This window comes from Setaria viridis, chromosome 3, assembly GCF_005286985.2.
Source record: "Setaria viridis chromosome 3, Setaria_viridis_v4.0, whole genome shotgun sequence".
Lineage (NCBI taxonomy): Eukaryota > Viridiplantae > Streptophyta > Magnoliopsida > Poales > Poaceae > Setaria > Setaria viridis.
In genome coordinates this window covers 4283692-4299536 of record NC_048265.2, presented here as the reverse complement: position 1 = coordinate 4299536, position 15845 = coordinate 4283692, and the positions used below count along the sequence as shown (strand labels likewise).

Below are 15845 nucleotides of genomic sequence, written 5' to 3'. Positions count from 1 at the left end.
CCACGTTATCATCATTATCCAAATCACTAGCCATGTCAGCCGCCACGTCAACGTCTATGTCCTTTATGGGTGTCTACGTGGCAACTATATGTGACGTTTATTTTCATCATTGATACTGGACTTGGGCTGAGCTGCGCGGACCTAAGAGCATTTTATGACGGTTAAGAAACATCGTAGATTGTAATATGTGACGATTATGAAGAAATATCGATCGATTTAATCTATGACGCTCAATACATGATATTATCTGAAATCGTTACAGACACTGCTTTATGACGATTTTTCAACTATCCATGACAGATTAAAATAGTTTTTTTAGTGATATATGGACTGTGATGACTTTGTTTCGTCTTAAAATGTGCCGGCTCAACGTCTTATATGTGTTTATAGGAACAAAGATGTGCGCATTTATATGAGTATACGTGCATTTATACGAGCTTTAGCATATACACTATGTTAATTTCCAAAAAAGAAGACACTTTTCAATCCGGCCGGCCGTTTCACTGATGAAAGGAGTGTTTGGTTAATCTTTAATTTTCGATCTGGCGGATGCATGGTGACACGTACGCATGTTTTGTTGGCATCTCTGTTTGATATACGTTGCTGTCAGCACCCGTACGTTGGGGTATGTCGGCACGGCATATATATAAGCTTTTCCAAACACTAGCTGCTAGTTGGTTGACGTACGTTGTAGCTATAAGCAAGTGGGATGGGATGAATCACGCGCGCGCGTAGCTGGGTCAAAGAAATCACGTGACAAACTAAAGATGGAAAAATTTTAGGTCTATGTCATCGTGGCAACTACGGTTTCGACATTTGCTATTGTTTTCAATATTTAGGCTGTGTAAAATTTGTTTGATTGTTTCAAAACAATCAAAACTTTATTACCAAAACTTGCTTTTGAGTCATGCCACTGAAAAATGGTGCAACATCAGCATAAATGGAACATATTTTGCACAGCAACAGCATAAGTCATCAAGTGTAAGTATTAGTTCTTTTCGAAGCAATTAAGTCTAAGTATTACAAAAAACAACGATTGCCACAATGCCACGGTGACATAAACATAATTCTCTCATTAATAAAAATAAATATTTTGGCGCTGCAGGATTACGAGCGAGGTAGATATATTTTACAGAACCTTGAATGGAAGACAAGTAAAAATAAAGAAAAAACATGAGGGGGGAAATATTATTCTCGTGACAAGTCGAAAATTAAAGTCCACATCACAATAAGATGTGAATAAATTTATGGATGAAGCTGTGGAATGGATACATATGCATGCACCAGCACCACGGGAGAAAAAAATACGACACGATCGAGCAGCACCGTTGTCGCACGCGTGTGTACCCAAACATAGAACTAATCCTAAATGTTATTGGGAAAATCTCGGTGAAGCACCTGGGATCTTCGATCCCAGAGATCAAACCCAGACAGGCTGGACGAACACCCTCGCGAGCAGCCACCGAGCGTAGGTCTTCAGTTACTCTTACTTTCTTCTTCATTCATCTCGGTCGAGATGAGAATTTGCGGCGAGACTGTTGGTCCATTGTATGTTATCACTAGCCCATAACGTATCAGCTTGGTTTCGCGCTTCGGCCCAACCTGGCCAATTTATTTTCCTTTTCCGGCCTTTGGGTGGGTTCCCGGTCTGCTTGTGTCAGCCCATTGGTAATATTTGTTCCTGCCCCTCTACTAATTTCTTTGTTCCTAGAAAAAATATTTGTTCCTTTCTCTCTCTTTTCTCTTTCTTCTTCTTGTGTTCTTTCTAATAATGTTTTCTCTTCCTTCCGTCTGTCTAATTGTAAAATGTAAACTGTAATATATTTTTCTTTTGCCTTTTCACATGGCCCCTTTCGAGCAATCTTTTTTTAGTCCAACAACTTTACAAGTGTTGATTCAATATATTTTAGAGTTAAATGCGCAATTAGTATATGAACTTGAAAAGATGGTGTATTTAGGTACACCATCTCTTAAATTGCTCATTTAAAAACAATAACTTGGCGGGTGGATGCACATAAGTAAATGGGATGACACATGGAAAAAAAATGCCACGTAAACAGCTTATGTGTGCAGTTAGCACTTACATGTACATGACCAATGGCGCATCACTATTGCAAATTGACCCTTAGTCTATTTGCTCTTATAATTGGACTTGCGTTTATCCTCTCTGTCTCTCCCCTCCTTTTCACGCACGTTTGACAGGCTAGCCAAGATTTAGCTAACTAATCATGTAATGGATAAATTTATTATTTTGCTGCCATGTGTGTTATTTAAGCCATACTAAATTGTCCTTCATATTTTCCTGGAATTCTGAAAAGTATCAAAATTTCGTCCTTGACTCTAACCAAAATGTCGTAAATTGTGAAGTTGTTTTTCTAGCCATCACCATACCCCTAATTGCAAGGGAAAAGAAGAATCTCATCTCATCTCGAGAGCTACCAAAATCTAGTGCTACAGATTAGGTTTGTTCTCCTCTTCTCATGCTGCTCCCTCACTTGAATTGGATGGCACACTGACAACCCCTTCTTTTCGCAGCCATGAGAGAGGAGTTGCAACAGCAGCAGCAGAGAGGGAGGGGCCATTACCAGCTAGGGTTAGGGACAGCAAGGAGCAGAGGTTGGGATAGCACTAGGGGCTATCGGCCACCATTAGTAGTGATAAGAGTGAGAAGGATGTGTGCCATGGATAAACAGAAAAGAACAGGAGAGGGGATGAAATTGATCCCCTTCTATTTCTGAAAAGCGTGCGTGAGGAGAGAGAGGTTAAACATAAGTCCAATTAAAAAATGAGCAAATAAATTAAGTGTGAATGTATAATAGTGCTGCACCACGGGCTATCTACACGCAAACGCCAAATCACATAAGCTGCCGATGTGGCATTCTTTTGCCCACATGTCGTCCGAGTGACCCATCCGCACCCACTTGCCAAGTTATTGTTCTTAAATGAGCAATTTGAGAGATGGTGTACCTAAACACACCCTCTCATCAAGTTTATGTACTAATAACGCATTTAACTCTATATTTTATCCAATACTTTTTCAATATTTTCTTCAACATGTTTTGCAATTCTTTCATAAATGTAGATTGAACAATTTCACAAGAGTATTGCTTCAACCTTTTGTTTGGCTCGATTCTTAGAGAGTAGGTTTTCCAAAGACATATCCATTGAACTTCCGTTTTGTCCTAACTCCTACTTCAAATATTTTAAAGTTTAACCAAATTTATAAAAAGAATACAAATATTTATTATGCCAAATAAGTGTATGCGATTTATCATGAAATATATTTTCAAATACTATGAGGTGTCATAAATTTTGATACTTTTCTCTATAGATTTAGTCAAACTTATTAACTAGAATAGATTTTTTTTTGACCGGATAGTACTTCTTTTACCCCTTATTTTTTAGTCCCAATCTCATGTTGCTTTAGCTCAGCTGGTTACATGGCCTACAAATGCGACTATTCTTCTTCAAAGATTTGTTGGGGCTCATCCTCTTTTGATCCAAAAAGGAAGAGAGGTGAACTAAAATCTAGCATTCCTAACTAATTATTCATTCATTAGTAGGTGATGTGTATGTCGATATCCAGTGTTTGACTTTTATCAATATCAAGATATACTAATCTAGTCAACTGGAAGTTTTTATAGCGTAGGTGCAGGGGGTGTGAGTATTAATATAGGAGTGGCTGTGTGAGTATTCATATAATAGTATATGTGTGTACATCGGTGGTGACAATGACTAAGATCAGGATCGTCGTCCGGCGACACGTGGCGTGCTTGTTGTGGTTTGTATCCTCATGGTCGCGTCTATGGTTGTGATCATTGTGAGGAAATGACAATGGCTGAAAAGTTCTGCCTAACTTCTGCTAGAGGCGATGGTGATGCTCTCGAACACCGTTTTCCTCCTTAGAGGTACCATCACCAATTCACCATATCTCCTCCCATTCGCCTTTGATGATTCTTCAGATGAAGACTTAGTCATGTTCATAACATATGATGGCGGCATATTTGGATCATGGATGATGTGTTATTCTTGGAAGCATTGTTATGGAGATTCTCCCCATGTGCCCATCGATTGTTTTGGTGATGGTCACGTCCACTGTACTTCATATAGGAGCCTCCAGCAATGCCTATTGTGTTCCGGGACCAAGTTTCCCTTTAAGGTTGTGTGTGATCAATGGGCATTCGCTCATGTGGTGATTTGGGTTGGTGATATTCACTTCAACCGTCTGATGGAGTGGTTAGTCATTCAGTGTGGATTTGAGTCATACTCTGATTTTGTTCTAGTCAAAAGCATTGGAAGTTTGTTCTTCAGAGTCGGCTTTACCAAACAAGTCGCAGAATGATTTTTGACTCGCTATGCAACATAGAAACTTCTTTCCGTGCTATATATTGTCATTTTTCCTTTTTATTACTATGTATGTACTAGCCTTATTATACCTCTAGAATGTTTAGGTCTGATGCATCTTCGCCATTTTTTTTGAAAACTTAGCAGGAGCGCTGCTGATTCATTTAAGAAAGAAGTTTAGGTGTACAATAGGTTCGATATTACAAAAATAGTTCTCTCTTAACTCTAACATTAATTGTAATATGAATACACTAACCCAATTCAGGTTCCCACATATTCTCTTGCGCCAATTGATATCCTCCTGGATCATGTCAAAGACTTGGTGAGGCCGCATACTTCTTCCTTTGAAAACCCGCCGGTTTTGCTCCTTCCATATGTTCCAAGCTATGAATATGAGATAAGCTGCCACTGATCTCCCTTTGTTCTTGTTGAATGGTGACAAGGATCGCTTCCACCAGTCCTCAACATCCACAACTCATCTTTCAGCATTTTGATTAGACCTCCAGTCTAGTTGCTGACTAGGAGCCATACTTCCTTTGCAAAACTACACTGCAAGCACAAGTGTATTGCCATCTCAGCCTCCTGATCACATAATGCACACTGGATCTCACATTGCCAATTTTTAGCAATCATCTTGTCAGCGGTTAGGATTTTGCTTTGAACTAGTAGCCACGAAAAAAACTTATGCTTGCTCTCCACATGAGCTTGCCAAACTGCCTCCGCATCAAATGTGATGTAAGTTCCATTCAGTTGTGCCATGTATGCTAATCTTGAAGTGTAAGAGCCATCTGCAGTCCATCTCCATTTGATCTGATCCTCCTAGTCATTTAGATGCACATTTTGTATCAGATCCCATAACGTGACGAACTCCACCATTTGATGCACTGAATTCATATGCCAAAACCCTCTAGTCCAATTGTGATCAGTTACATCTTCTCTGATAGTTTTGTTCTTTCTCCATGCAAGCTTGTACATGCTTGGTGTTATGTCTCTCGGTGCTCGGTCATCTATCCAGGAACGTTGCTAGAACTTTGCTCAGTTTCCATTTCCCAAAGTTACATTTGTACTTGTCCTGAACAATTGTCTATCAATCTCATCACACGGGATATCTGTTCCAGCCCACGGCTTGTTAGTGTTTGTTTGTTCATACGTACCATAACCAGCGCAATCAAAGCGCTCGACTGAATATGTGCAGATCAAGGATGCGAAGTCCTCCTAGTTCCTTTGGCAAAGTTGCCATTTGCCATTTCACCAAACAATGTCCTCCAGTGGCCTGCTCTGAACCTTTCCACAGAAAGTTCCTCCTGATCTTGTCAATCTTTTTTAGGGCCCATTTCTTTAGTGCAAATACTGTGATGAAGTAGATTGGCATCGAAGTTAACACTGATCTGACCAGGGTGAGTCTTCCTGCTTTATCCAACAATTTTCCTTTCCATGCAGGTAGCTTGGCTACAACTCTATCAATTAGTGGTTGTACTTCCACTCTCTTCAGTTTTCTCAAACTAAGTGGCAATCCCAAGTATTGATAGGGAAAGCTCTTTACTTGACATGGAAAGCTCTATAATATGTCAACTACATCTATGTTTTCACATCGAATTGGGTAAGCAGCACTTTTATCCAGATTTATTTGTATCCTTGACACTCTTCCAAAAGCATCAAAAATTTCACTTAAGCTCTCAATTTCTTCCTTCACTAGATTCACAAACACCGGAGCATCATCTGCATATAGGCTTATTTTGATCTTAGCCGCCCTATTCTGAATAGGTGACAATGCAGAGTCACGCTAAGCCATGCTTAGCAACACCTGCAGTAGCTCAAGAGCATTAGCGATAATGGGTCTCCTTGTCGAAGTCCAGTTCTATGTCTGAATTTCCTTATCTATGATCCATTTATCAATACTGAAGATGTTGTTGTTGCCAGTAATGTAGAGATCCACTCCCTCCACCTGATCCCAAAATCCATTTGCTCCATTACCTCCATTAGGTAATCCCATTTGACAGTATCAAATGCCTTGGCAATATCTAACTTGAGAAAAAGAGACGGCCTCTTTGCTTTGTGCAGATCTCTGATAAGATTTTGAGTATATAGAAAGTTGTCATGGATGCTTCTTCTTTTTATGACTGCACCCTGATTTCTAGACACCAGCTCACTATGGCACTGTGCTGGCCTTGTTGCTAGAATTTTAGATATAATTTTTGCAATCCTGCTTGTTAGACTTATTAGTGTGTAGTCAGCCACCTTTTTTGCTTTAGCCTTCTTTGGGATTATCACAATTTGTGCTGAATTTAGAGTATTAAAGTGTTGCTCATGCTGGTTATAGAAGTATTGTACTGCTTGCTTCTGATCATCTTCAATTATATCCCAACACGTCTTGAAGAATTTTCCAATGAATCCATTTGGTCCTGGTGCCTTTTCAGATTGCATGTCCATGATGACCCCTTAATTTCCTCCTCTGTGAAATCGTCCTCCAAGAACTGCAGATCATGCCTCCAGATGTTCAGTGCTTCCCAATTTAGAGTTTCAGTTCTGGCAGCCTCATTTCCCAGGAGTGATTGGAAATGATCTAGTACTGCATGTTCCTTTTCTTTCTGCAGGTGTACTATCCCATGTGATGTTTCTATACTCCGAATAAATTTTTTTCTCCTCCTTAAGAAAAAATTTGAATTTACATCTCCTGCTTTGATATATGTGAGTCTGGATTGCTGTCTAACTCTCAACTTCTCAATCGCTGCCAGTGCTAAGCACCTATTTTTCAGGTCTTTTTTAAGCAGTAATTCATTATTGCTCAGAGCTCTGTGCTCTTGCATCACATCAAGAATCCCAATTAGTTGTCTTGCTGCTAGCGACAGAAGTTTGGTATTCCCAATTTTCACCTTAGCCTAATTTCTCAGCCTCTTTGCTGTTCTCTCTTTTTTTTTTATGCAGCTGGGTTGTGCAAGGGTAACTTGCTCGTGTCGCCTTTGAAGCCGGAATTTTCCAATATAGAAAGAAACATACACGTGCCAATAATCTCCGTCTGGTGCCGTGGCAGTCAACATGTGTCGCAGGGACGCAGACACACAAGAGGGCAACACATGTTCTGCCCGTGCCGTCGCCGCAGCCGCAGCCCGCAGGTGCACGCCTGCCAAGGGCGCAGGGAACGGGCAGGCGAGCAGCGGTGTCGAGGGGACGAGGACACACGTGCGCGCCGGAGGCCTGCCGAGTGGATCGGGGTCCCCTGGTCCATCCCCTCCCCACCGTCAGGCTGACCTCACCCGGTCGCCGCGGGCCCAGGCCGCGGGCGGAGCCACCTGGCCCCCGGAGGTGCGACCACGGCGGCGCCCCACCCTACACGGAGGCGCCATGCAGTGCCAGGCGCCGGCCGGCCGCCCCGCCACCCGCCGTCCCCCCTTGTCTCTATCCATCCCCTTCCGCCTTCATTGCATCGGCATGCATGCCAACTGCACACCTCCATCCCCGCCGTGCGCTTATAAATACCGGCGCCAAGCAGCAAGGCCAAGCCATCACGTATATGCACAGGCAGCTAGCAGGCATCAGCAGCTGTGGTAGCTAGGTAGCTAGCAGTCGCCGGAATTGATTGCTTGGCGGCCATGGATGTGGTCGTGGCGCAGCAGCAGCAGCAGCGGCTCCCGCTGCCGCCGTTCCATCTGGTCAGTCAGCAGCCGCCGCAGCACCAGCAGGGCGGCAGCGGCAAGGTTGCCGGCGGCGGCGGCGGGCGCAAGTGCTGCCCGCTGCGGCGGTCGCGCAAGGGGTGCATGAAGGGGAAGGGCGGGCCGGAGAACCAGCGGTGCCCGTTCCGCGGCGTCCGGCAGCGGACGTGGGGCAAGTGGGTAGCCGAGATCCGCGAGCCCAACCGCGGCGCGCGCCTCTGGCTCGGCACCTTCGCCACCGCGCTCGACGCCGCGCGCGCCTACGACGCTGCCGCCAGGGCGCTCTACGGCGACTGCGCCAGGCTCAACCTGCTGCCTGCTGCTGCGCTTCCGGCGGCGGCGGCGGCGGCTGCTCCGACGAACAGTAACTCGATGGTCGTCAAGGCGTCGCCGGCGGCGTCACCGTCGTCCTCCCCTGACGCCGCCGTAGCTGACCACCACCACCAGTACTACGACTACAAGCAGGAGCCCACCACCATGGCTATGAACATGATGATGGTGGCAGCGGTGCCCTCCCCGTCCTGCTGCTCCGCCGACGGCGCCTCCCCCAACTCCAACTACTCCAACTCCAGCTCCTCGGCGGCGCCGACCCCGACGGCGATGCAGCAGATGATGATGGCGGACGAGCTGGCGGCCGCGGAGCAGCACCAGCAAGCAGAGGCGGACGACTTCGAGGACTACGTGACGCGGCTGCCCAAGGCCGAGGACTTCGGCCTCGGGGGATTCCAGGAGGTGCCCCCCGAGGTGTTCGACGAGGCCGCCGGCGGCGGCATCTGGGACCACACCGTCGGCTGGCCGTCGGCCATGATGAGCGGCGGCCCCTCCCAGATCGTCCCCTTCTAACTGGGCTCACCGGCCGATGAGGCGCCGCCCTGCACCAGCAGCTCGATGACCTCGCTAGCTAGCTCCATCTCCGATCGCCGGCGAGGAGCTAGCTAGCGGGTGGATCGAGCTGGTGTTGTACGTGGCGAAGTGAATGAATCGACGCGCGCGCGAGGATACCATTAAGACATCGAGGTGTTCTTTCTTTCGTGTGGGTTTTCGATCTGTTTCAGGTTTGTACAGATATATTGAGTAGTGTAGTAGTAGTAGTATACAGTAGTATGCATGTGTGGTGCGGTCGTACGTGGCAGTGGCTGGCTCGCCGTACGTACCAATACAGTAGTATTGTGTAGCCAGAAATCTGTATACCTCGCGCGTGCGGGTCATTTTACATATATACATGTGTACAGTGATAATGTACGGTACTGGTGTATATATATATGGTACCGTACGTTATCACTGCACATGTATATGTATGTATCTAAAGACCGAGGTGGGGTCACCTTCTCAGATCCCTCGTTAGGCTACGCCGTCCGTTCAACATCTTTGCTACGCCGTTCGTTCAACTTCTTTGCCCGCAGCATCTCGGGATAGGGAAAGAGAGAAGAAAATCGCAGTTGTTCTCGAAGGTTCTTCAGCTGCCAAGTCGATCATCGGATCTGGACAAAAAATAATCACAGCCGTTCGAGCCTACACGTCAGGGTTTCCATCACCTCCATGTAGGGGAGCTTTAGGGGGGCTTGTATCTTGCCTAAAAGCAGGCATAGATATTGGCGGGTAGTTTCGATCCAACGAGGAGTGATGTGGCCTGCGCCGCGGGCGTCGCTTACGTATGGAGTCCATCTTGAGGCGTCGTTGCCGCGAGACTTCGGGGTGGAGCAATGGGTTCCGTCTCCATAAGTCCGCTATGATGTCCTCTCTGGTGTCACTCCCATCACCAACCGGTCTCGCTAGATCAAGTTATGGTGAGACAAATCCTGTCGCAGCCACCAAGGAAGCTGCCAGATCAAGCCGCCGCCTCCAAGCCACGCGTCGAATGCAGATGGTGAGAGGGAGTAACGAGAAAAATAAGGGGAGGTTAAATTTGGTCCTGCCACAAATACTTAGAAGTATTAAACAAGTCTAATTCTTCAAATACTTAGAAGTATTAAACAAGTTAATACAAGTTTAATTCGTGAGACGAATATATTAACAAGTCTAATTCTTCAAATACTTAGAAGTATTAAACAAGTTTAATTCGTGAGACGAATATATTAAGTCTTAGTACTTAGAAGTATTAAACAAGGCTAATTTGTCTAATTCTTGAGACGTATTAAACAAGGCTAATTCGTCTAATTCTTGAGATGAATCTATTAAGTTTAATTAGTTCATGATTTGATAATTTGGTGCTACAGTAAATATTTGTCAATGATGAATTAATTAGATTTAGTAAACATTTGCTAATGATGAATTAATTAGATTTAATAGATTCATCTCGCGAATTAGTCTAGAGGTTCTGTAATTAGTTTTATAATTAGCTCATGTTTAATCTTTCTAATTAGGATGGGACAGTTAGCTTCAAACAGCCCCCGTGAAGAGAAATTGCTGAGTGGAGAGAGAATGATAGCGGACAGATAATTGAAAAATGTTAATGCTAAGAGATCGAAATGTGGTAACATTCTCGATCGCTCGCTAGGTCACGTCATTCGTTTAACATTTTTGTCCATAAGATCTCGGCCTCGATAAAAAAATAACCATAGCAATTAATAAGTCTACTGTTAGGAGTTTCCTGAACCTTTCTGAAAAAGTTCTTCACACTTCATGAGGCCAGTCGTCATGTCTTGTCCAAAAATAATCGCAGTTGTCCAAGTCAGAATTTCTCGTGTCTTATCACTAGTTCCTCGGCAAAGACATACCCCCACAAGTCTAGTCGTCGGTCCTTGCTTGCCCTCGCCTTCACTTGAGTAGCGAGAGGAGAAGAGATGGGTGGGAAGGAGGGAGGAGATAAGGTGAGAGTGGGTCGAGTAAAGATTAAAATGTCAAAAGAAAAATGAAAGGAAATATTCATGCGTTTTCTTAATCTCGTCCCAATTGCTTTTATCTATGTTCGAATCATGTGCCTACGCGCGCCACACGACATTATTAGATCGAGACTAATTTTGAGTTGAATTGAAACTCTCAAAATCAAGTCAGATAAATTTTATTAACTCTCTTATGTAGTTTGCCCCAATATAATTAATCTCTCAACAAATTAAAGGCACCGTAGCAGCGCCTGTATTTCAGTGGTGTGGGAAACTCTTGAGAGCCGGGCGCGGCTGCCACTGTGTCCGCATTGTATGGCTCTGTAGGCTGTACGTACGCACTGTGTCGCTGGGTTTGTGCGTGCGGCGCCCACCATGCGTGGAGTGCGTGTAAGCTCGACGAGCTAGCACGCACGCACTTGGCTCCTGGGTCTCGGGGATCACGCGTGTCGATCCTTCCATCCACTTCAGCCATGCATGCATGCATGCGCGTACATGCTGCTGGGAAACGCGCGCGGCTCAGCTCCGATCCTGTGTTGCCGGTGGATATCGGAGTCCCACGCCGACACGTCGTACCAACAACGTCCCCGCTCGGCCACGGCAGCACCCAGCTGCCGTTGCTTGCTTGAGATTCGCGCCGATCACAAGCAGACGGTCACGATCCCAGCCGGCCAAACTCCCAGCAGCAGCTCGATCGCCGGTTCTTTATCAGAAGGCCAAAAAAAAAACATGAATTGCCACTGTACAGGACTCGTCATGCACGTGTCAATTCAGGCGGGCAACTTTATACGCACGACACCTGTGAGTTGCATGGCAGTCATGACACGCTTTACGGTACTGTACACTGTGCAGCTTCTCTGATCCACCTGGTGTCGTGGCAGGCACCAACAAGTGTACTCTAGGTTTGAGGTCAGCGATCGAGCCATCGGCCAATGCCCATAGATGCATGCAGGCGATACATCCACAGATATATGCAACATGCACGCAACAGAGCAACACCGGACGTGCATTCTCGTTTTTGGACGCATGCTGTTAGCCTTTTTTGATGATATCGTAGCGGGCGTTCAGTTCCGTGAGTATCTGTTCAAGCTCAAGTTGGAAAGGGAGGCATTCGATGATAAGAAGTATCCGAAGTGCACCATTGTGAAGGCTGAAAAGGCAAATACGTTTGATCGAGTGTCGCCAACTTCTGAGGGTGATCAACAAGTTTCTGCAGGAGCATCCAGTCAGTTTTTGCAGGCGCCAGAACCGATTTAGAAGCCCTACTGACGGACTGAGGGTATAGAGCTCCAGCAATGACCATTGCATCAACAATTGAACATTTGTGTGATACTTGGTATCGCAGATAATCAGCAACTGCCAGTAGGATGGGAGAGGCAATGCCATCGTCCGCTGCAGGCAGTTGTTTCTGCGTAGCTAACCTGTAGGTTTGATGCATGGCCGATGACTCCAATACTGCGTATGCACAGCTTTTGTATTGTACGAACCATCTAAGTTATGTTTGGTGTATGTTGTTAGCTCTACCGATTCAGGACAATGTACCTAGGAACCATCTGCATATGCCTGTTATCCCATCTGCATATAATAATCCATATAACTATTACTCTATGCATTAAGCTTGCCTGAGGAAAAGTGTATCATGCTATCCTGAAGGTCATGGGATGGTATTGCTGCTCTGTGTTAACTCCTGATCAAATGCTGCTTATATGACTTATAGATGCTTTTGCTCGGTATTCAGGTTCTGATTTCTGAATACGAAAGAAGAAATACAGTGATCTGGTTTTGCCATGCTATGCTAGTGAGTGATACCCAATCGAATAATGCAAACTATCTGGCACGCTTACAAGTAACTGCAGGAATTTGGCGTGATTAGCAATATTTCCTTTTGGAAACAGGGTGGGTATTTTATGGCCATTACCGATGAACAAGTGTTCTGAACCTCCTTGTTTCCCTGACAGGCAAATGCTCCTTTCTCCGACGGTCAATCCTGCCATGCGTGATGCGTCCGGAGCAAAGCCCTCTCTAGGGCCATTTTGGTGTCTGTTCGCTTCAGCTTATAAGCCGGCTGAAAAACTGAAACGGCTGATTTGTTGTGAGAGGAAAACACTGTTTGATGGCTGATAAGCCGGCTGAATAAGCTGAAGCCGTTGGTCATTTCGTGTCCAACTGCATTGAGCTCACCATCAATGGCTGAACAGTGAACCAAACCGCGGCACGCCTGCTCCCATCCCCACCGTCCACACCACACCGCCTCGAGATCCGCGGCATCCACCCTCCCTGGCTCGCACGCCTCCTCCCCATCACTCCGCCTTGTCCTGTCACTCGGTCACTCCGCTGACAAACACTTCGCTCACACCGAAAAAAAAAAACCCTCCACCACCTCTCGCCACCGCGCGATCGCCGCGCCGCCCGGAAGCGCCGGGAACATGGGGGGAGGGCTGGAGGTCGACCTGTCCCACGGGGCCGTGGCGGCGATGTGGTGGTCGCCGGGGTCAAGGTTGCGCCCCGTGCTGCAGGTGGCGGACGCGCGCCACGTGCCGGACGGCAGCGGCCTCTCCCCGGCGCCGGAGCAGCGGTACCGCATCGACCTCTCCGACGGCGTGCACTCGCAGCCCGGCACGCTCGCCGCCTCCCTGAACCGCCTCGTCAGGGACGGGACCCTCCGCCGGGGCTCCGTGGTCCGCGTCCTCGACTTCGTCTGCGACTACCGCCGCAGGTGAAGAATCGATGTCGATTCCCCCATTCTTGTTTTTGTTGGGGGGGGGGGGGGGGGGGGGGGGGGGGGGGCAAGTACTGTACTTTATGAACAGAAAATTTCGCAGATCTGTAAAGCCCTTAAACAAACACTCAATTTGTCTGGTGCTCCCATTTGCTCCTTTCCATCAGTTCCAATGTTCAGTTATGCATGCGTGGGATAAGCTTGTCTTTTGACATTTCATCGGTAAAATAGCCGCTGACCTAAGTTTGCAGATGCAACAGTTGCCTAAGGAAATAAATTTCCATCCCATTCCTCGCGATTTATCATTTACTTCATTCCCATATTTTCCATGTCCGAAATAAATGGTAGACAATGCCAGTTTTTAAGCACTGGTAGATGGTTAGTGGACAGTCCATGTAAAATCGATGTCCTTATGGATTTTAAATATAAATGTTCTTGTTTAGTGTGAACTGTTTGGTTTGGATAAAAGCAGAGGAAACTTTTTCTAAAAAGATGTTCTTGGCGTAGCGATTGGACTTTGTAACCACACTCCTTTCTCCTCGGTGTTAGCTTAACCCAAAGAAAAGCAAGCTCTAAGATGCCAATTGTTAGTGACCGGTAATTTACATGCTAGTTGATTTGTATGCTATTGTCACTTCATGTCATCACTGTCCCGCTGTAATATTTTATCCAACTTGTTTTATGGTAAGCTAAATGTTTCAAAAGATAACTCTGCATTCTCAAGATGAGCTGTACAGACGGTGGCATTAAAAGGAGTTGCACTGTTGTGCCATCCTTAATCCTATTTGAGCTCATGTAGTCATATGGTTGGGAAATATGAGCCTCGTCGAAATACGTCTTCTAGTAACCTAAGGAGTCTGTACTGTGTTGACATTTCCTAGTGGCTTACTGCTTGAAAGTTATATTGATCATTCCTGTCTCCCTGTTATATCCTTTATCTTCTTTTTCAGGACCATCACTGTCATTCAGTTACAAATACTGCAAACTGAGTGCGCACTGATTGGCAGTCTCAAGCCCTATGAGCCAACAAGGAAATCTAGGGAGTTCACCACTAGATCAGTGAGATATGCTCTTAGGCCTGACTGTGAACCTTACTTTGGAGGCCAACACATTCATCAGTCTTGTATTGCCTCTGAGGCTGAGATAAGTGCTAATGGCTTGTCATATCATGGGGCTTGTGGTCTTGACACCCAAGACAAGGGCACCTTGCTGACGGTAGGAGGTATTCGTAAGGCGACACCTAGCGTGGGGACTGAGGCCAATGCACAGGACTTGTACCAGGACCTCATGGCTGCTAGTAGTGCTCATAACTTGTCCAAAAGGCCATCCTGGGAAATCTCTGTTGACAATCCTCCGGAAACAAAAAGTGGCAGCTTGGAGGACTACATCAGAGATCTTGCTGAAACTGTGGCAACAAGGAGCCAGAAACGTGGTGACCGTGAACAGGAGGAACTGGACCGTGCAATGCTTCTTATAGAAGAAGATGGTCTACAGGAGGGGTCTGAGCTGTACTGCCAGGCACTTTATTTATGTAGGAACGCAATGTATCGGAGGGTCTTCACGAAGATAAAAACGAAAGAGGGTCGACTGAATTGGATCCAATTCAACTGGGACAAGGGAGAACAAGTAGAGTGATTGTGACATGACTTTGTTTTATTCTAGTGATGTGTACTGATGGGTTGAAACGATAATGTTTGCTTATGTAACGTGTCCTGTGCCATGAACATTGTGTTGTAGTGCAAGTATGGCACATTGTGTTGTAGTGCAAGTTAAATTTTTTTCAAGTTCAATGTTGCCCATGATCTGTAGTTCATGACCACTTTTTTAAACTTGTGTCACAACGCTTGTCTTAATAGTGATCTGGAATTTTGATGTCTGTTGTCTACGTCCTTTTACAAGAAGGTGGTTAGCCCATTGGAGGCCCTCAGCAGGCGAACTAGGAGGAGGTCTACGTCCTTTGATAGGAAGGTGGTTAGCCCATTGGAGGCCCTGAACTAGGAGGAGGTCTACGTCCTTTGATAGGAAGGTGGTTAGCCCATTGGAGGCCCTCAACGGGTGAACTAGGAGGAGGATTGGTTTTATTGTGGTGAACCTGAAGTAAGGTGGGGATGGTGAACCTGAAGTAGGATGGGGAGGCCATTGGAGGCCCTCAGCAGATGTCCGAGGAGGAGGATTGGTTACTTGACTGGTGAACCTGAAGGAAAGGGAGGGCGCTTGACAGGTTTGAAACAACCTGAAGGAAAGGGAGGGCGCTTGACAGGTTTGAAACAAATGCATTTGTAAAATGTGGTGCAACTAGACATGTGTAGG

At 45.9% G+C, this 15845-nt stretch overlaps 2 protein-coding genes across 2 annotated transcripts; both read left to right on the top strand.

The window, feature by feature from the left end:
- Positions 1-8066: 8066 nt before the first annotated feature.
- LOC117848187 (dehydration-responsive element-binding protein 2C) lies at positions 8067-9236 on the top strand. Its single transcript, XM_034729518.2, has one exon. The coding sequence runs from the start codon at positions 8100-8102 to the stop codon at positions 8835-8837; it is 738 nt and encodes a 245-aa protein (XP_034585409.2). The 5' UTR covers positions 8067-8099; the 3' UTR covers positions 8838-9236.
- Positions 9237-13129: 3893 nt separating this feature from the next.
- Positions 13130-15337, top strand: LOC117847381 (replication protein A 70 kDa DNA-binding subunit C). The gene is made up of 2 exons (XM_034728588.2): positions 13130-13532; positions 14486-15337. Exons 1-2 carry the CDS (start codon positions 13243-13245, stop codon positions 15168-15170), a joined length of 975 nt encoding a protein of 324 aa, XP_034584479.1. The 5' UTR covers positions 13130-13242; the 3' UTR covers positions 15171-15337.
- The last annotated feature ends 508 nt before the right edge of the window (positions 15338-15845 follow it).